The sequence below is a fragment of the Macaca thibetana genome, chromosome 1 (assembly GCF_024542745.1).
Source record: "Macaca thibetana thibetana isolate TM-01 chromosome 1, ASM2454274v1, whole genome shotgun sequence".
NCBI lineage: Eukaryota > Metazoa > Chordata > Mammalia > Primates > Cercopithecidae > Macaca > Macaca thibetana.
In genome coordinates, this window is record NC_065578.1 from 121,375,716 (window position 1) to 121,395,902 (window position 20,187).

The 20,187-nt window shown below is 40.4% G+C and overlaps 1 protein-coding gene and 1 pseudogene across 3 annotated transcripts in view; one reads left to right on the top strand and one right to left on the bottom strand.

Annotated features, from left to right (window-relative positions):
- The window catches only part of LOC126932710 (myomegalin-like), a 27,762-nt gene extending 11,555 nt beyond the window's left edge, over positions 1–16,207 (top strand). For 2 of the 3 annotated variants that reach the window (XR_007718288.1, XM_050751818.1), the window contains 4 exons: positions 3,440–3,634; positions 4,533–4,622; positions 14,169–14,281; positions 15,704–16,207. Coding sequence is in view for 1 of the 3 variants with exons in the window: in XM_050751818.1 (XP_050607775.1) it covers positions 3,440–3,634; positions 4,533–4,583 (246 nt within the window). In the remaining 2 variants the exon portion in view is untranslated. Of the gene's footprint in view, positions 1–3,439; positions 3,635–4,213; positions 4,434–4,532; positions 4,623–14,168; positions 14,282–15,703 lie in introns of all 3 variants that reach the window. The other variant, XR_007718289.1, reaches the window with a different exon arrangement.
- LOC126931730 (insulin-like growth factor 2 mRNA-binding protein 2) lies at positions 6,965–9,127 on the bottom strand (annotated as a pseudogene).
- Positions 16,208–20,187: the final 3,980 nt, after the last annotated feature.

Below are 20,187 nucleotides of genomic sequence, written 5' to 3' on the forward strand. Positions count from 1 at the left end.
CCAGGATGGTCTGGATCTCCTGACCTCGTGATCCGCCCGTCTCGGCCTCTCAAAGTGCTGGGATTACAGGTTTGAGCCACCGCGCCCGGCCTATTTATTGCTTCTTAATCTGCTAGCTTGAGTGTTTTTTTAGGCCAGCATTTATATGTAGGGTTCATCAACTATGCTATGCAGACTTTGTTGTACTTTTTTATCACCACCTGGAAAAACCTTTTAAGAGTAAAGTAGTCTTTCACTCTAAAGTTAGGACTCAGCGCCAAAGTAAGTTCACTGTAGACCCCTGACACTTGAGACTTGTAGAGAGACTGTACTCTCAAATCCTTTGATAATCAGAGTTGAAAACAAAATTTAAATTAAAAAGAAAAACTTACTGTACAAATGGTTAATCACAAAACATTGAAAAGTTCAAAAAAGAGAGAGAGGCTAGACACAGTGGCTTACGCCTATAGTCCCAGCACTTTGGGAGGCTGAGGCAGGAAGATCACTTAAATGCAGGGGTTCAAGACCAGCCCTGGCAATAAAGTGAGAACCTGTCTCTACAAAAAAATTTAAAAAATTAGCAGTGTGGTAGTACACACCTGTAGTCCCAGCTACCCTAGAGCCTGAAGCAGGAGGATCCCTTGAGCCCAGGAATTTGAGGATGAGCTATAATCACTGGACAAGACAGTGAGATCCCATCTCTTAAAAAAAAGAGTGAGAGAGAATCAGAGTTGATGATAATGGTCTCTTGATAGAACAATGAATAACATGTATTATAGTAAAATAGAAGTATGTTCTGATTCTCCTACTTTTTTTTTTTTTTTTTTTTTTTTTTTTTTTTGAGACGGAGTCTAGCTCTGTTGCCCAGGCTGGAGTGCAGTGGCCGGATCTCAGCTCACTGCAAGCCCCGCCTTCCGGGTTCACGCCATTCTCCTGCCTCAGCCTCCCGAGTAGCTGGGAGTACAGGCGCCCGCCACCTCGCCCGGCTAATTTTTTTTTTTGTATTTTAGTAGAGACGGGGTTTCACCGTGTTAGCCAGGATGGTCTCGATCTCCTGAACTCGTGATCCGCCCGTCTCGGCCTCCCAAAGTGCTGGGATTACAGGCTTGAGCCACCGCGCCCGGCCTGATTCTCCTACTTTTAAACTTTAATAATCCAAACCTTTTTTTGGATGAGCTAGATATAGTTCCTTTGACTATAGAGAATAGACAAGTATTATTTTACATAATGGTTATTAAATTTTATTATCACAACCTGCATCTTTCACTGCTATTTAAGCAGGGGTTGGCAGACTTTCTTCTGTAAAGGGACAGATAGTAAATATTTTAGGCTTCTGTGGACCAGAAGGTTTCTATTGCAACTACTCAGCCCTGCTGTTGTAGAGCGAAAGTAGTCATAGGCAATATATAAACAAACGAGCATGACCATGCTCTAATAAAACTTAATTTGTAAAAGCAGGTGGCTGCCAGGCCATAGTTTGCCAACTACTCATCTAAATACAGATACAGAGGATTCAGATATTCCAAAGCTATAGTTACTGTTTTTGGTAGATGATGTCCCCCAGCTTTTAACTTATAGTTAATAACCCATATAGTAAGAAACATCAGTCATACTGTGGTGTATATGTCTTAAATTTCTTAGTTAGTTAAAGAAGATAAGACGTAGCATTGCTAAAATCTGGTTCTTCTTTGTGTGCTATATAGAGGATTGGGTTTGTTCAGTCTGAGACATGTCTTCAGTTATACCTGTTTTTTCATGCTAATGTTTCACCCAATTATGGAACACAAATGTGAACCTTGATGATGTAGTATAACTGTCTGTTGACTGGACTCAGAATTGTTTTGAAAAGAGAATCTTGGCCAGAATATTCTTATGAGAAATCTTATGCCATCCTTATCTTCAGTCCTCCGTATGTAACATGTTCTTTCCCCTTTTATTCCTTTTAGGATTTCCTTTTTATCACTGGTTTTGGTGGATTTGATTAAGATGTTCCTTGGTGAAGTTTTCTTCATGTTTCTTCTTGGGATAATCATATTTCTGTAATATTTGAAGTTTATGGTTTCCATGAAACTCCTTTAATCTTTCATCCAGTATGTTTTAAATATTTTTGTCTCTATTCTCCACTACACGCCCTTCGGGGATTCCATTTAGCCCTATACTAGGGTGTTTAAAGTTTTTATGCTGATGGTCCTTTTATGTTTTCAAGTCATTTGTTACTGTGTGTTTCATTTATGTTTGAACTTCTTTTCCTTCTAGTTCAATACTCTTCTCTTCTGCAATGTTTAATGCAGTGCCTTCTTCCATTTCAGACTGTAAATCATAGTTTTTTATCTATAGAATTTGATATTTAAAAAATCTTCAACCTCTCTATTTAATTAAAATACAATTATAACTGCTCTAATGTCCTTTTCTGCTATTTCCAACATGTGTGTCAATTTCAACTAGATGATTAGATTCTTCATTATGTGTCTTGTTTCCCTGCTTCTTTGGTTGCTTGATATTCTTTTATTTTATTTTTTGGGATGGAGTTTCACTCTCATTGCCCAGGCTGGAGTGCAATGGTGTGATCTCAGCTCACTGCAACCTCCACCTCCCAGGTACACAAGCGATTCTCCAGGTACAAGCAGTTCTGTGCCTGGGCAAGTCATTGACTTTCACTGGGAATTTTTTTTTTTTTCCCCCACATCTAGAAACTTAAGTTGGCAATTAACTTTCTCAAAGAAGTTATGTGAGAATGAATGAGACCTAAGCATTGCCTCTTCCGTCTGGCAGCTATTAACCTTTATTAGTTACGGTGTTCATGCTGGGGCAGGTGCTGTTTTCAGATCTCAATAGATGTTAACTCATTGAATCCTCACAAGGCCATGAGGCACATTCTGTTATCCCTGTTTTGTAGAGGAGGAAACAGACTTCTGAAGCTAAGTAACTTGTCCAAGCTAACATAGCTAATAAGTAGCAGATCCAGTATCAACCTAGGCAGTATGGCTCCTCTGTTTCCTCTACCATATACCGGTGGTTAGTACAGAAATAGAAACCATCACTATGAGAGCAAATACAGTGTTTAGTATTCCTTTCAGCAATTCATTTTATGCTTCACCCTATAAAGTTACACTGGGGGAAAACAAATAAATGAAAGGAGTGTCCATTTATCCTCATCTAACATTAATTGTTACATGCCCTGAACAAATAGAAAAAGGCTTATTTCAGAAAACAATATGTATGTAAGTGGCCACCAGAGATAGTTTTCTGTATTGTTTGTATTCATTCCTGGGACATGTATTTAGAGACTTCTGTGTTGCAGGCCTGTGCTAGATCTGGTAAAACAAAAATGAGTAAAACGTGATACTTACTCTCAAGAATCTCGCACCTTCTTCTTCTATGATAGATTCTTATAAGCCCTTTAATATTTAGTAGAGGCAGTTCTTTCCTCTGGAAACTTACAGTGTCCTTTCTGCATTAGGATCTTAGTGCAACATTGCTGTGCAAACTTGGACCAGGGCAGAGTGAGATAGCAGAGGAGCTGTGCCAGCGTCTACAGCGAAAGGAAAGGATGCTGCAGGACCTTCTAAGTGATCGAAACAAACTAGTGGTGGAACATGAAATGGAGATTCAAGGCCTGCTTCAGTCTATGAGCACCAGGGAGCAGGAAAGCCAAGTAAGGATTAATGCACAGATCAGTAAAGTATCATGTAGTGCATTTATAGTCTGCAAATAGGAAGTATTTGCAGACTATAGATGTGTGTATATTTATATATTTTACAGTCAACTCTGTTAGTTTCTTTCCTTCTATTTATTACCTAGACCACAGTTTTATTTATTTACTTACTTATTTAGAGGTGGGGGTCTCGCTGTGTTGTGCAGGCTGGTCTCGAACTCCTGGGCTCAAGCAATCATCCTGCCTTGGCTTCCCAAAGTGCTGGGATTATTAGGTGTAAGCTGCTGTGCCTGGCTTTAGACCACAGTTTTACATTAATCATCAAAGTATGAAAAATTTCTTGAAAACCTTGCATTTGGAAGGGTGCCTAAACAATACATGTATCCATTAACTTCATTATATACATTTTATTTTCCTTAATAATCTGATCATTTAAAATCTGAGTCATCTTAAGAGGAAAAAAAGATTGCATTTTTCAGAGGCCATGGTGAGAATAATCTCATAATAGTATGGGGTATATTAATTTCACAATATTTAAGAAGTAAATTCCTTTTTTTTTTTTTTTTTTTTTTTGAGAAGAGAGAAGACAGTGCAAGCCTTAATGGAAAGAAATTCAGAATTACAGGCCCTGCGCCAATATTTAGGAGGGAGAGACTCCCTGATGTCCCAAGTACCCATCTCTAACCAACAAGCTGAAGTTACCTACATTGGCCCCTGCTCTTGGAGAAAAGACTAATCAAATAAGAACTATAGACTTAGATAATTCATGCTGATTACATTTCCTTTTTACATTTGAGATGTAAGTTTGATCATTTTAATACCAAAATCTCAGAATATTCTCAGTCCTGTCATTGTGATCATAGTTCCTGCATCTTCCTAAGTCCCCCGACTTTTCCAGTTTTTTAGGGTTCAATGCAGATACCTTCCAGAGATGATAGCACTTCACTGACTGCCAAAGAGGATGCCAGCATACCCAGATCCACATTAGGTAAGTATCAAATTTCATTTCATTAAGGGACTTTGTTTTTCTCTTGTTTTTCCTTCTAGTAATCTCTGTATTAATAGGTTTGGACAAGACTCTTTTCTTTTCCTATCTTAATGGAACAAATAAGTTTGGAATTCCTCTGAAAGGCTGAAGCACTGTCCTTACTTTATGTTGAGTTGAGGTTATTGCTTTGGGTTCACAATTTGACCGTATTCTCCTTTTCAGATAGTTTTGCAGGGATTCAGAAATGCAGGAGGTAGTGGTTCCAATCCTGCAGAGTAGGGCCATGAGCTGACACCTTTTCCTGGGTATCTTTCAAGTCTGGGGCCATTCAGTGTAAGTTGACATCACCTACATTAAACCATTAGGAAGGGTAGGCAGTGTACATTGAGTTATTTGCCAAGCCTAGCCCCATTCAGGGGATGGTTTAGAAAAGTCTTATAAGTAGTCATCCTCTAGTAGGAAAACTTTATACTAATCAAAGAGTAAAACAATGTTGGATTTGTTTTATTTATTCTTTATTTGCCTTTTTTAAAAAATGTACTTTTCCCCAAAGTTTTTTATTTTTGAAATTTCAAACCTACAGAAAAGTGGCAAAAATAGTACAGTGCATACTCATAGATGTTTTTATTCAGATTTACCAGTTATTAACATTCTGCCACATTTGCCTTTTTTCTTTCTATTACACACACATTTGTGGTTGTAATGTATTTTCTGAACCATTGGAGAATTTCTCACAGAAATCATGACACTTTATTCCTGAATACTACAGTAAGTGTTGCCTAAGAACAAGCGCGTTCTCCTACATAGCTACAATATAATTATCACACTCAGGAGAATTAACCTTGGTATAGGCTTAGTATCTAATATACAGTCCACATTCAGAGTTCCTGTTGTCCCAATAATGTTCTGTATAGCTACTTTGGTTTCCCCCAACCCAGGTGCTTAGTTGTCATGTCTCTTAGTCTCTAATCTAGAACGACTGTCTAGCTTTTTTTTTTCTTTAGTGAGATTGGCATTTTTTTTTTTTTCTTGTTAGCTGGATATATTTCTTTTCTTTTTTTTTTTTTTTTTTTTTTGGTCACAGAATACTGTTTGCAGTAGAGGAAACTGACATTGCAGTCTGGTGGTATAATGGCTTGTTCACAGAAACCAGTACCTGTTCATCCTTTAGCACAGAAAGCCCTAATGGCGCGTACCCTATTAAAATTCAGGACATCTCCAATATTCTCTCTCTCTGTTTTTGTCATTTTTTTTTTTTAAATAAACATTTTCAAGGTTTGTCCAAAAGAAGGCCATATAGGTTCTTGGCTAGCAGAAGACAATTCAGAACAGCTGTTGCATACTTGGACCCTCACCTTCTCCAGGCTGGCAGTTGATATCTTATTTCTTTTCCAACTCATTTTTATTAAATTTTTTAAATGCTCCCACTATCAGTTTTAGAAAATCTCTAAGGGAAACACAAGAGCAAGGTGCTGAGGTAAAAAACACCTGAGGTAACTTTTTCTGTGTGTTTTTCTCATTTAAAAAATCTGTAAATTTAATGCCCTGGGCCAACAACCTTGGTAAATTTCTACTTTCCTCCACATTTTTTTTTTAAAGAAAGAAATCATTTTGCTGAATATTGATGGCTTATACACCAAAATGCAAAAAGACAAAATACATTCTTTCACTGTGGAATTTTTTCTTTGTGTGGTTGATTGGTTGGTTTGACGGGTTCCTGTTTTCCTCTTCCAAAATGCTAGAAAAAGTACCATTGACTCTTGTTCTTTTGAGTAACCGAGTGTAAGTTGAGGCTGGTTTGTGTGTTTCGCTTTTGTTCCTTTCATGTGATGTGATATTCAGAGCACTGCTTTGCCTGGGAGGGGGTGGGGTGCATAGATTCAGGGTTGAGATGGAGGGATGAGGGAATTCAAAAGAATGGTGATGGAGAAGAAGGGGAGGGGAGGGAGGGGAGAGATAAACAGAGAGAGAGAATTACATAGCAGTATGCAAAAATCCAGTTTAAAACCTGTGAAGCAGAGAAATGGGTGTATGAGCTAGACAGGCATGAGAAATGACAGTTTCCTCTTCAAGGAGACGGTATCCCTTCTGTTGACATACACAGGTGATCCAGAACTGCTGTGAGTGTCCTTCCGACAAGATTTCCCTCTGGGTGAATTTTGTGTGGGTGGCCTCAAAGCTCCTCTCCACACTGTGAGACCTCCCAAAGAAAGACTTTATTCTTTAAAGTCTAGAAAAGCCTGCTTTCTCCTTAGAAAGAAAAAAAAATTGATTGATTAAATATTGGAGTTAGTTATTTGATATATTATTTCTAAAATATATTACAGCTGCAGGCACCCTGTGTAACCCACAGACCACATATCTTAATATCTTCCCCTTCTAGTATATACACACATGTACAGAGACGATTTGCCACCAGAAAAGGGTATGCACGTTGCTTGGCTTTGAACACGTTCACCTATGTTAGTTCAACTAAAAGGGATAGCGTCGCGGGAGTTAAGAAGAGATCCGAATGGATGGTGAAGTGGATGGCTGAAGCCTGCAGAAGCCCTGGGGGAGGAGAGGAGGGCCCCGTGGTTCTGGCAAACCTGGCTGACCTTCCCCACCCCTCCCCGGCCCCTGGGATTCTCGGGGCCTCTGCAGAGTCCCTGGCCGCCTCCGCAGACTTCTCATTCCTCAGATGGTCTTTGGTTTGCTCCCGATCTGGCTGGCTGTGTTTGGTCTCATTCTGTCAGGTGTTGGAAGGGCTCCGTCATCTGTTGTTTTGCTGGTGCCTGTGGGAGCCTCACTTGCTGCGCTGTGAGGCGACTCCCTGAGGGTATTTCTGCTCCTGCTGCTTCACCTGTTGTACAGTTTCTCTGATCTTGCGCTGTGCAGTCTGGCTAGCAAAGAAGTATCCGATAATTCCGACGATCACTTCCGCATTTTCATCTGGCTTTTCGTTACGAGGCACAATGACTTCTGCACTGGTTAAGTTCTGCGGTTCATTCATGGTCTTGCCACCTTTGCCAATCACCCAGCCAGCTGTGGAAGAGGGCACTCTGATATGGGCTTCCAGCTTCACTTCTTTGGGGTTAAAGTAGTTTTCTTCTTTCAGTTTCCCAAAGATCCGTCCCTGGGCTTAGAGCTGGGCTTCCTGTGGCCGGGTGATGATGACCATCCTTTTGCTGACGTCTGGGCCTTCTGCAGGGGCGAATCTCGCCAGCTGTTTGATATGTGCCCCCTTCTTCCCGATGATGGCGCCCACAGCCTGGGTTGGGATGAAGAGATTCACAATCTCCTCCTCTGGATAACAGTGATGATGCGAGAACGGGCCAAACTGGTGATAGGGAGAAGTATCAGGCTGGAGAAGTATCCGGAGTGGGTATTAACAGCCAACATATCCTTTTCAAAGGCCTCACGCAGCTTCTTCATAATCTCTATCTCAGCACTGGCACAGGCCTCAACTGTGCCCTTCACAGTGATGGTTCTTTCCGGGTTGTATATGCTCAAATCCTACAAAGATGAGATTGCTATCTTGATCCCTGTTTCATGTTCAATTTTCTTCAAATTCCTGCCTTCTTTTCCAGTCAGTCTTCCAACCAAGCCATTGTGGGCAAAGATTTTCAGAGGAATCTCTTCGGCCAGTTTGGTCTCATCTGCCTCTTTCTGCATGATTTCGGGGATCATGCGGCATGCTTCAGAAGTCCCCCCTGGGGTGGCATGGATGGTGACAGGCTTCTCTGCAGCTCCAGAGTTCTCTTTTCTATGGATGTCTACCTGGGACTGGGTCTGCTTAGTGATGTCCTTTATGGTCAAGCCCTCCTTCCTGATGATGGCACCAACAAACTGGGTGGGGACCAGGATCCTCAACAGGAAATCAATCTGTCTAGCCTGAGAAGTGCCCCCAGGGGCTGGCCTTGCTCCCGGGAAGAGAGGTCCCCACACTGGGCTCACTGAGGGGACGAAGGGGAGCTCACCTCTTCGTCTGGGATGTAGGAAATCTTGAAGAAGTAGTTCTCAAACTGATGCCCACTTAGCTTCTCCATGTTTATTTTCTTCTCTTGTTGCATATGTGACATTGACAACAGCAGTTTCTATGTCTGTGTTAACTTGTTCTACATTCTCCACTGTTCCATATTGAGCCAAAAGTCCATCCAACACCTCCCACTGCAGGCGAGGAGGAATGTTTCGAATCTGAATTTTCCTGCTCCTTAGCTTTTTAGAGACTGAGTAATCAACTTCCATGATTTTCCCATGCAATTCCACTTTACCCGAGAGGGTCTCGATGGCTCGGATGGCCCAGTTCTGGTCGGGGTAGTCCACGAAGGCATAGCCAGACTTGAGCAGGATCTGTCCCATGGGGGGCAGCATCCTGTCCCCAAAGAGCTGCCAGAGGTCGTCGGTGGTGACCATGGGGCTCAGGTTCCCAATGTAAAGCTTGTTCATCATCCATCTCTTCCCTGAGAGCCCGCAGCTTCCCTAGCCTGGTACCTGGCGCTCCTCACCTCCTCCGCTGCCCTCATCTCTCCTCCTCCTCCTCCACCACCTCTCCCTGCCCTCCACCTGCCTGCCACCCACTCCCACCCTCAGCCTGGCTCCCCTCACCACTGCAGGCCCGGCCCGCCCGGGGGCAGAGGCCGAGATTGGCATTTTTGAAGAATCCAGGCCAGCTAATATTCCTCAATTTAGCTGTGATTGTTTCCTCATGCTTAGATTTGAGTTAAACATTTTTGGCAGGAATACCACACGGATGACTGACTTCCTTCCTTCCTTCCTTCCTTCCTTCCTTCCTTCCTTCCTCCCTCCCTCCCTCCCTCCCTCCCTCCGTCCCTCCCTCCGTCCCTCCTTTCCTCCTTTCCTCCCTTCCTCCCCTCCTCCCCTCCTCCCTTCCTCCCTCCCTTCCTTCCATCTGGCCTGCCTGCCTGCCTCCCAGTTTCAAGCGATCTTCCCGCCTCAGTCTCCCAAGTAACTGGGACTACAGGCATGCGCCACCATGCCTGGCTAGTTTTTTTGTATTTTTTCTTAGAGACAGGGTTTTGCCATGTTGGCCAGGCTGGTCTGGAACTCCTAGCCTCAAGTGATCCACCTACCTCAGCCTCCTAAAGTGCTGGGATTACAAGCGTGAGCCACTCTGCCTGGACTGGATGACGTCTTTTTTAGTGCATCACATCAGTGCGTGATAATCGGTTTGTATTGGTGATACAAAATATTGGTGATATTAAATTCAGTCATTTGGTTAAGGTTGTAGCTGTCAAATCTCTCTGTTGTAAAAGGTTTATTTCACCCTTAGTATATAAGTGATCTGCTGGCTGAATTTACACTATATTGGTAGTTTAAAAATAGTGATTTTCAGGGTTGGGCGCGGTGGCTCATGCCTTTAATCCCAGCACTTTGGGAGACTGAGGTGGGCAGATCACTTAAGCTCAGGAGTTTGAGACCAGCCTGGCCAACATGGTGAAACCCTGTCTCTACTAAAAAATACAAAAATTAGTCGAGCTTGGTGGTGCATGCCTGTAATCCCAGCTACTCAGGAGGCTGAGGCAGGAGAATCGCTTGAACCTGGAAAGCGGAGAGATTCCCCACCGCCACCCCGCCCCCCCCACCCTCCCCCACTCCAGCCTGGACGACAGAGCAAGACTCAATCTCAAAAATAAATAAATAAATAAATATATATATATATATATATGATTTTCTGTTTGTGAAATCTCTTCTTTGTTTATTTGTGGGTATTATTTATAAAGAAGAGCTGTCCTTTCCGTATGTCTATACCCCATTTGTTTTTATCAATATGGAGTTTTAAAAATCATTATATTATTGATTTTGGTCATTATTTCCTTTAATGCTCAAATTAACCCATATTTGGTCAGTGGGAGCCTCATCAAGCTTTGCCATATCCCCATCAGTTTTTTTTGTTGTTGTTTTTTTGTTTTTGTTTTTGTTTTTTTTTTAGCATAGTTTCATAGTTTCTGGCACAGTAAAATGTTCTGTGATTACCTTTTGCTTTACCTGCCTCAGTCCCAGAATCAGCCGTTATCCTAAAGAGCTCCCTGGTTCCTTTTGGTGGGTAATGGCATTTAGAAACTATGATCTGGGCACAAGATGTGTTCATTGCTACATGAATGCCTTTTGCTTCTAGGCCCTTTTAAGTGAACAGAGCTAGCAATGAATATTTTTAAGTATATGTGTGTGTATTTGTATACATATGAAGATTTGATACTGATTTCTGTAATTCCAATTTAACAATATAGGTTCTTTTTTCCCTCATTTCATGTTTGTATCTCTTTGAGAGCCCTGGTTACTTAGAGCATCAATATGTTTCAAAATATTCACACATTTGCAGAATACTATAATATGCAAAAGTTGTTTCAGAATTGCTACATAAATACTACCATCAACAATAAATGTATTAAGTAATGTTTAAGATTTTTTTTGTAATTCTTTTTATCCTTAGCATATTTTGCACTGACAGTGTTCAGTTAGAGTAGTGAGTTCAAAAATTATTTGGATTAATTTTTTAGTATCTTCTGGGTGGTTTTATTTATTTGCTATATATATTTATATTAATACTCAGTTTTAGACATTTTCTCTCCCATTAATTGTCAAGCTGACTTATACATTAAAAATTAAACATTGGCCGGGCGCGGTGGCTCACGCCTGTAATCCCAGCACTTTGGGAGGCCGAGGCGGGCGGATCACGAGGTCAGGAGATCGAGACCATCCTGGCTAACACGGTGAAACCCCGCTTCTACTAAAAATGCAAAAAATTAGCCGGGCGAGGTGGCGGGCGCCTGTAGTCCCAGCTACTCGGGAGGCTGAGGCAGGAGAATGGCGTGAACCCGGGAGGCGGAGGTTGCAGTGAGCCGAGATCGCGCCATTGCACTCCAGCCTGGGCGACTAAGCGAGACTCTGTCTCAAAAAAAAAAAATTAAACATTTACACAGTTCAAAACTCCAGTATATAAAATGATATACTCAGATGTCCCATATTTCCCTATCCCTTCTCTCCTGTTTCCACTCGTCTCCTGAAGGTAATCAGTTTCATTTCTGGGTTATTCTTCCTATATATCTTTTTGCAAAAATAAGCAAATGAATCATCTGTGTATATGTGATGTATATATGTACATTCTCATTTCCCCTTTTTCCTAATAGAAAACCTACTACCTTAGATGTATTCTTAAGCACATAGCTTGTTTTACTTAACGTATTCTTAGAATCTCAAAGTCACTTCATATAAGTTCATAAAGATCATCCTTATTCTTTATTTACAGTAGTATATAGTGCCATCTGTGAATATGTTTTATTCAATCTTTTCTTTATAGCCTCTAGGATGATTGCAATATTTTGCTATTATAAATAATGCTACAAAGAACAACCTGTGTGTATGTTTTCTTTTTTCTTATTATTGGAATGTGTCCTCTGTAAATTACTTAGAGGAGGCAGCAGATATCACGTTATGTTAATAGCAATTAAAACTAGTGCTGTATTTTCATCTTAGGAGACTTGAACACAATTGCACGGCTGGAAAAAGAACTGAGTAATGCCAAAGCGGAATTTGAACTCATGGCTAAAAAAGAAAGAAAAAGTCAAGTGAATTTTCTAGTCAAGTCTTAATTTCTAAATCCCTATTATTTTTTCTTTCAAAATAGTTTATATTTAAAAGTATATAATTTTCCAAGTATAATATCTGAGTCCAAATGCCAGGTATGACTTTTTTCTTTTTGGAGAAAAATATAAGTTATTTTATATATACATTATCTCAAAAAGATGCTCCTGTTTTTAGATTGGGACCATTAAAACTTATTAAGTGCTAGAAAACCGTAACCCTCTCTCCCCATTGCTAAATGGAATAAAATAATTGTAAAGGCCGGGTGCGGTGGCTCATGCCTGTAATCCCAGCACTTTGGGAGGCCGAGGTGGGCAGATCACTTGAGGTCAGGAATTTGAGACCAGCCTGGCCAATATGACGAAATCCCGTCTCTCCTAAAAATACGAAAATTAGCCAGGTGTAGTGGCGGGCGCCTGTAATCCCAGCTACTCAGGAGCCTGAGGCAGGAGAATCGCTTGAACCTGGGAGGCGGAGGTTGCAGTGAGCTGAGATCATGTCATCACGCACCAGCCTGGGCAACAAGAGCAAAACTCTGCCTCCAAGATAATAATAATAATATTTATTATTTTTATTTAAAAATTAAAATTTTAATATTTTTATTATATAATAAAAAATAATTATTATAAAGCATTAGTGAAAAAAGGGAGTGTTATGTGATTGCTGCTTAGAGTTATGATATTAGACCCATGAAATTAGTTTTAGAAACATGAAATGAGAAATTTGAGTATAATCAAAGTTTATCAAGTATTCATGAGCTATGTACTGTGCTAGGTATTTAAATTAGCACTAATGCTCACAACTCTACACAAAGTAAGTAGTGTCAGCCCAATTATTATAGATGAAGAAGCTGAAACACTGATTTCTCCTTTAAAATGGGAGTGGAGAATAGTCATGTAACTAATAAATGCCAGAGCTATGATTTAAACTCAAGCCTTTTGTGACTTCACATACTTCCTAAGAAGATTCATTTCCCACCTTTTTCCCACCTTACGCTTTAACTCTCTCTAGCATAGAGTTCTCATCAAATTTTTTAGAAGAGGCCTTTCAGCCTTAGCGATTCCCTTCCCCCTGCGTTTCCTCCACACTAGCTGCATACTCAACTATGATGTTGAAGAAATGCTAGGACCACAGCACAGAGTTACAGACTGAAACTGAAAGCTTGTTTGTTACTGTGTTGGCATCTCTTTTAGAAGATCAGTCAGTGTCATGGCTTCCTGAATTCAGTTGAGCTAGCTAGTCCAAATAGCTCCTTAGTTTTTTTCTACCTTTTGCCATAGCTAGATCTCTAATATAAAACCTGTGTTTGTATTTGTGATGGAATTATCATATTTTATCTTTTGATTTCATTACCATATTTCTGCTTACAAACAGACTCATGTTTTATGACTCAATTAGTTTTCAGGATATGAGAATGTGTGGCGTTTAAGAAACACCAGTTTTAAAAATCCCCTAGTCTCCCTTTTTGTGGTTTTACCTTAGCCATTATTTGATTATTCATATCAGATATTTTAGTTTCCACATCCTCTTCCTGTTTTTCTCACATTTATCAAATCCAGAGTAATGTTACTTTTTGGTTCTGTCCTGTTTTCAGGATCATGAAATTGAAATGCCTGTGAATGGGTATTTTGAGTGGGTGATATTTAACTATTGCTAAATTCCTTTAAATGGTTTCTTTAAAATAACTTGTCCTTACCATAAAGACTGTATGGATATGTGGGATCTACAGGAAAGACATTACAGCCTAGTTTGAATTCCACCTTACAGGCTTTTAAAGATAAAAAAAGATAATATGACATTGATTTGAAAACTATAAAATAGTATCAAAAGCTTAAGTACTAAGATAGTGGGCTTTTTAAGTCCTAGTACATGCTAATGCATTTTCTTGTTTCTCAGGGTTAACTGTGGCTTCATGTCTCACTGTGCCATTTGTGTGTTGCTTCTTCTCTCTTCTTTCCCCAGTTGCTGCTGATGCTAGAAGGACTAGTGGATGAACGGAGTCGGCTCAATGAGGCCTTACAAGCAGAGAGACAGCTGTATAGCAGTCTGGTGAAGTTCCATGCCCATCCAGAGAGGTAAGAGAGTGGCTGTTTTTCCTTTTATTCTTTATTGAAATTTTTATTTCTTTTACTATCGTGTTCTTTTTATGCCTTTTATTCTTCATTAAGTGCAGATGCTTATGATACTGAAGAGGGGAGAAAAAACAGGGACAATTACTGGGGCTACCCACTTTGTCATTTGTTTTATGGATTGCTCTGAGCCTCAGTGTCAAAATCTCAAGTTGGGAATAGTGCCTGTTTCACACAGCTATTGCAGAGATTAAATAAGAAGACAGCTTTGGTGTCTGAAACAATGCCTTGCATAGAGTAGCCACTCAATGTATGTTCATTTCTCTTCTGTGATCCATGTCCTATTAAAAGCTGTTCTATTATAAACATAAGGCTATATATACCCTGTCTCTACTACAAATACAAAAATTAGCTGGATGAGGTATTGTACACCTATAGTCCCAGCTACTCGGGAGGCTGAGGCAGAAGAATCACTTGAACCCGGGAGGCAGAGGTTGCAGTGAGCCAAGATCGCACTGCTGCACTCCATCCTGGGCAACAGAGTGAGACTCCATCTCAAAAAAAAAAAAAAAAAAGTAAGGCTATAATGGACACTGATATTCATTTTAATATCATCGAAGAAAATATATTAATTGGGATGGCTAAATCATCCTGGGACCACCGATAACTATCATGATGAATATATTTTCTTCTACCTCTTGATTTTCGGTTGCATATATGATACCTCTCTGGATCATTTTATATTCTCTTCATTTTTTTTTTTCTCATTTTGCCTTCCCTACTAGCCCTTTTTACTCTTTTTCAATTTTATTATTATTATTTTTGCTATTCACTTTCTTGTAATTTATTGTTGGGCTTTAAAAATGTTTTCTTTCCACCAGAAAATGAAGGCAGAGGAAAGGTCTGATAGGACCAGTTGATTGTGTTACTTTTTAAAGAACCTCTGGAGCTTTAGTGTTTATGAACCAGATTCCTTTTCAGCACACCATCCCACCTCAAGTTTGGTAACACATGAGAAAACAAGTATCTTCAGTAGTGGTTCTACTTGGCTCAGTCTTGTTCCAGTTTATATTTAGTTTGTCCTGGGTTTTAGTTTTTCAGAAACAAGAGCTTTTAGTCAAATAACGAAATATCTCTTGTTTGGGGTATAGGTGTGTGAGATAAGTCTTAGAAGCTATAATTTTAGGTGAAATTGGCCCAGAATCTAGTGTAAGGGGGAAGCTTTTAAAAAAAGGATCAGTCCTTACTCATCTATCAGCAGTGAACACAAATGCCACACAGACTACATTCATTTATTGTGTCCTGGAGAACAATTACTTTACAAAGTCGTGTGGCTCAAAGTGGCATTGATGGTTCTTTGAAAGCAAATATGGACTCACTACAGTTGATGGCTAATCCATTTTCCTTCCGTGTGGCATGTTTAATCAGCTCTGAGAGAGACCGAACTCTGCAGGTGGAACTGGAAGGGGCTCAGGTGTTACGCAGTCGGCTAGAAGAAGTTCTTGGAAGAAGCTTGGACCGCTTAAACAGGCTGGAGACCCTGGCCGCCATTGGAGGTGGGGAACTGGAAACTGTGCGAATTCATCACAAGCATGCCTACTGAGCACTGGCAGGTCAGACTGCAGCCCAGGATGGAAAACCTTGTTTGCACTAACCAGAAAGATCCTTGTCTGACTTTGACAGAATTAAATGGTGACTTACTAATGATGGAACTTGTACAAGTAGCATCAACTACAAAGTTAAACTCACTTTAGTCTACATGGATCTCACTGTACATGCATATTCCTAAATTGAATGGTAGAGGTTGCAAAATATATTTGCACATTTTAAATCATTCTGTTTTAGTTTTTCCACTTTTATTCATTCTTATCCCTAGCCCCTTCTCATTCCCTCATCCCTTCTGTGGGCCAATAAAGTTTATTCTTCCCCCACTTTCACAATCCATTTCATATGTTCCATATCATATCATAAATGCATGTGTGTGTATTATTTTTGCCTTTTAGTCAACTCCTCTTTGAGTGAGAGCATTTTTTAAATCAAAAGAATGCCCGTTTTAAGATGAGAGAGTGGGAAGGAGATTGAGAGTCTGTAAGAATGACTTCGTAAAAGTGATATAATCCTTATCAGAAGGTAATCAAAACCAGGAAAGTAGTCTTGTAATAGTAGACTGCAAGTATTAAGAAGGCCAAGTTAAAGAACAGAGGCAAAAGCTGTGAAAGTGATCATAGTAAACTTTTATCTCCAGTACTGTCTCAGAGTTGACTGTTGTACACGAGTGAAATTAGATTAGGTACAGATTAAATTCTATTTAAAATTTGTTCTTTATTGATACCTTTAGGTTTCTTTAAACCAAAGTCATGCTATTTAGTCAGAACATGACTTCTAGAATGGTATTCCAGAGTCAGAATTCTTTGTCTACAAAGATAATTTCAAATGTAGTATCCCTCTTTACATTCAGTGTTTCACCAAATAACTCATTATAGCCAAAGGAGGGTATTGCTTCTTCCATTTGTGGCACTAGATAGGGTCCTAAGTTTTTCACTATTTAGTATGTATACATTTCTCCATATAAAAAGAAGTAATCAGCTTCAGGCTTTGAAGTGCTTGAATAGTTTAAAAAGCAATGTTACAGATGTATGTTTATAGTTTTAATCATTGTCTCAATGTTTTCTTGTGGCAACATGACAGGTATAAGGAGAGGGGCACTGGAGATTGTACCTCTGATGTCTTGACAGTCAAGAGTGTGAAAAGTAACCAAGATTGCTTTGCAGCTTTGTGGGTTCAACATCATGAATTTGTTTTTATTTCCTCTAGTTTTAAGTTTCCTAGGTTAGGAGCTGAGGTTTCTGTTACTTTAAACATGGAATTGTGGAACAGCTTTGTAGCATAATAAATGTGACCGAATACCCTTTCTAAACTAAGTGGGGCACAATGATTTTTTTCCTTCCATTATTTTTTACATGACACTTTATTTCTTTCACATGTTGACATGGCTTGTATTACATTGTAAATTTCATCTGTTTCTGTAACTTTAGCTGTGTCTATAACAGATAGAGCGTCAGTCAAACTAGAGCGGACAGGGAGAAAATGTTCTACTGGGGAAGCACTCTGGAATCTTCTGATTAAGTAATTTGCAAAAGATTGACAGCCGTAAGCCTTACTCGTAATGGATCTGCCATTTCAGTTTCAATGGCTTTTGAGGAAAAAGGAGTCATTTAAGGAAGGAGATAGGAAGTGTAGGCAGATCCATCCACTTTTCTTAGTCTCCCAATTTTAAGAAACCATTTCTTGCACAAAATGTTTTATAACTTTCCAGAAGTAAAGAGGAAGGTAATGGAGCTGTAGAAATGCCAACCCATCAAAGACTAGTTTGTCATGTCGTTACAACAAGGCATTTAGGGAACATCTCTCCTTAATTTTACTAATAGACCAAGGAAGCTCTCTGAGTCTGCTATTAACATTCAGCTCTGGGTGATTCTTTGTTTCTAATGGCTCATAGTGATTACAGTTTATGTTAATAATCACTTCTACTTCTGTCAACTTCCAGCAAGAGTAGATTGATAGAAGGATAAATTAAAAGTCTGATCTTACTCTCATAAGTGTGACTAAAATTTGGCACTAACTTTTTCTTGTCTAGATAGCTGGAATGAGGCTTATAAACAGTGTTATCTGGGGAGAGCTTGCTGGTCTAACAACTTTGGGTGTTGAACACATCATTTAATAGTATTTACATGATATAATATTCCATTTTCTCTTCAGGAGCACAGACTCTTTCTCATACTGGATTATTCTACCTTTGACAGTCATTTTTCAACATGACAGTAATTTTAGATAAAGCTTCGTGTGCTTATAGAACCTTCTGCTTGAGTAAAAAAGTAAAAATAATCTTCAAATAAAAATAATGAAGTAGAAACAAAATAGGGGGTGCCAAGATGGCCGAATAGGAACAGCTCCAGCCTCCAGCTCCCAGTGTGAGTGACACAGAAGACACGTGATTTCTGCATTTCCAACTGAGGTACCGGGTTCATCTCACCAGGGCATGTCTGACAGTCGGTACAGGACAGTGGGTGCAGCCCAATGAGCGAGAGCCGAAGCAGGGGAAGGCATTGCCTCACCTGGGAAGTGCAAGGGGGAAGGGAATTCCTTTTTGTAGCCGAGGGAAACCGTGACACACAACACCTGGAAAATTGGGTCACTCCCACCCTAATACTGTGCTTTTCCAAGGGTCTTAGCAAACGGCACACCAGGAGATTATATCCCACGCCTGGCTCGGAGGGTCCCATGCCCATGGAGCCTCCCTCATTGCTGGCACAGCAGTCTGAGATCTAACCACAAGGCGGCAGCCAGGCTGGGGGAGGGGCGCCCACCATTGCTGAGACTTAAGTAGGTAAACAAAGCGGCCAGGAAGCTCGAACTGGGTGGAGCCCACCGCAGCTCAAGGAAGCCTGCCTGCCTCTGTAGATTCCACCTCCAGGGACAGGGTATAGTAAACAAAAAGCAGCAGAAACCTCTGCAGATGTAAATGGCCCTGTCTGACAGCTTTGAAGAGAGTAGTGATTCTCCGAGCATGGAGGTTGAGATCTGAGAACCGACAGACTGCCTGCTCAAGTGGGTCCCTGACCCCCAAGTAGTCTAAGTGGGAAAGCCTAACTGGGAGTAGCCTAACTGGAGTGGACCTCAAGCAAACTCCAACAGGACTGCAGCTGAGGGTCCTGACTGTTAGAAGGAAAACTAACAAACAGAAAGGACATCCACACCAAAACCCCATCTGTATGTCACCATCATCAAAGACCAAAGGTAGACAAAACCACAAAGATGGGGAAACAGCAGTGCAGAAAAGCTGAAAATTCAAAAAATCAGAGCACCTCTCCCCTTCCTTCCAAAGGAACACAGCTCCTCGCCAGCAATGGAACAAAGCTGGACAGAGAATGACTGATGAGTTGAGAGAAGAAGGCTTCAGTCGATCAAACCTCTCAGAGCTAAAGGAGGAACTACAAACCCAGAGCAAAGAAACTAAAAACCTTGAAAAAAGATTTGACGAATGGATAACTAGAATAACCAATGCAGAGAAGTCCATAAATGACCTGATAGATATGAAAACCATAACACGAGAACTATGTGACAAATGCATAAGCTTCAGTAACCGACCTGATCAACTGGAAGAAAGAGTATCAGTGATTGAAGATCAAATGAATGAAATGAAGTGAGAAGTTTAGAGAAAAAAGTGTAAAAAGAATGAGCAAAGCCTCCAAGAAATTGGGATTATGTGAAAAGGCCAAATCTACGTCTGATTGGTGTACCTGAAAGTGACGGGGAGAATGCAACCCAGTTGGAAAACACTCTGCAGGATATTATCCAGGTGAAATTCTCTAACCTAGCAAGGCAGGCCAACATTCAAATTCAGGAAATACAGAGAATGCCACAAAGATACTCCTCAAGAGGAGCAACCCCAAGACACATAATTGTCAGATTCACCAAAGTTGAAATGAAGGAAAAAATGTTAAGAGCAGCCAGAGAGAAAGGTCGGGTTACCCACAAAGGGAAACCCATCAGACTAACAACAGATCTCTTGGCAGAAACTCTATAAGCCAGAAGAGAGTGGGGGCCAATATTTGACATTCTTAAAGAAAAGAATTTTCAACCCAGAATTTCATATCCTGCCAAACTAAGTTTCATAAGTGAAGGAGACATAAAATCCTTTACAGACAAGCAAATGCTTAGAGATTTTGTCACCACCAGGCCTGCCCTACAAGAGCTCCTGAAGGAAGCACTAAACATGCAAAGGAACAACCGGTACCAGCCATTGCAAAAACATGCCAAAATGTAAAGACCATTGATGCTAGGAAGAAACTGCATCAACTAACGAACAAAATAACCAGCTAACATCATAATGACAGGATCAAGTTCACACA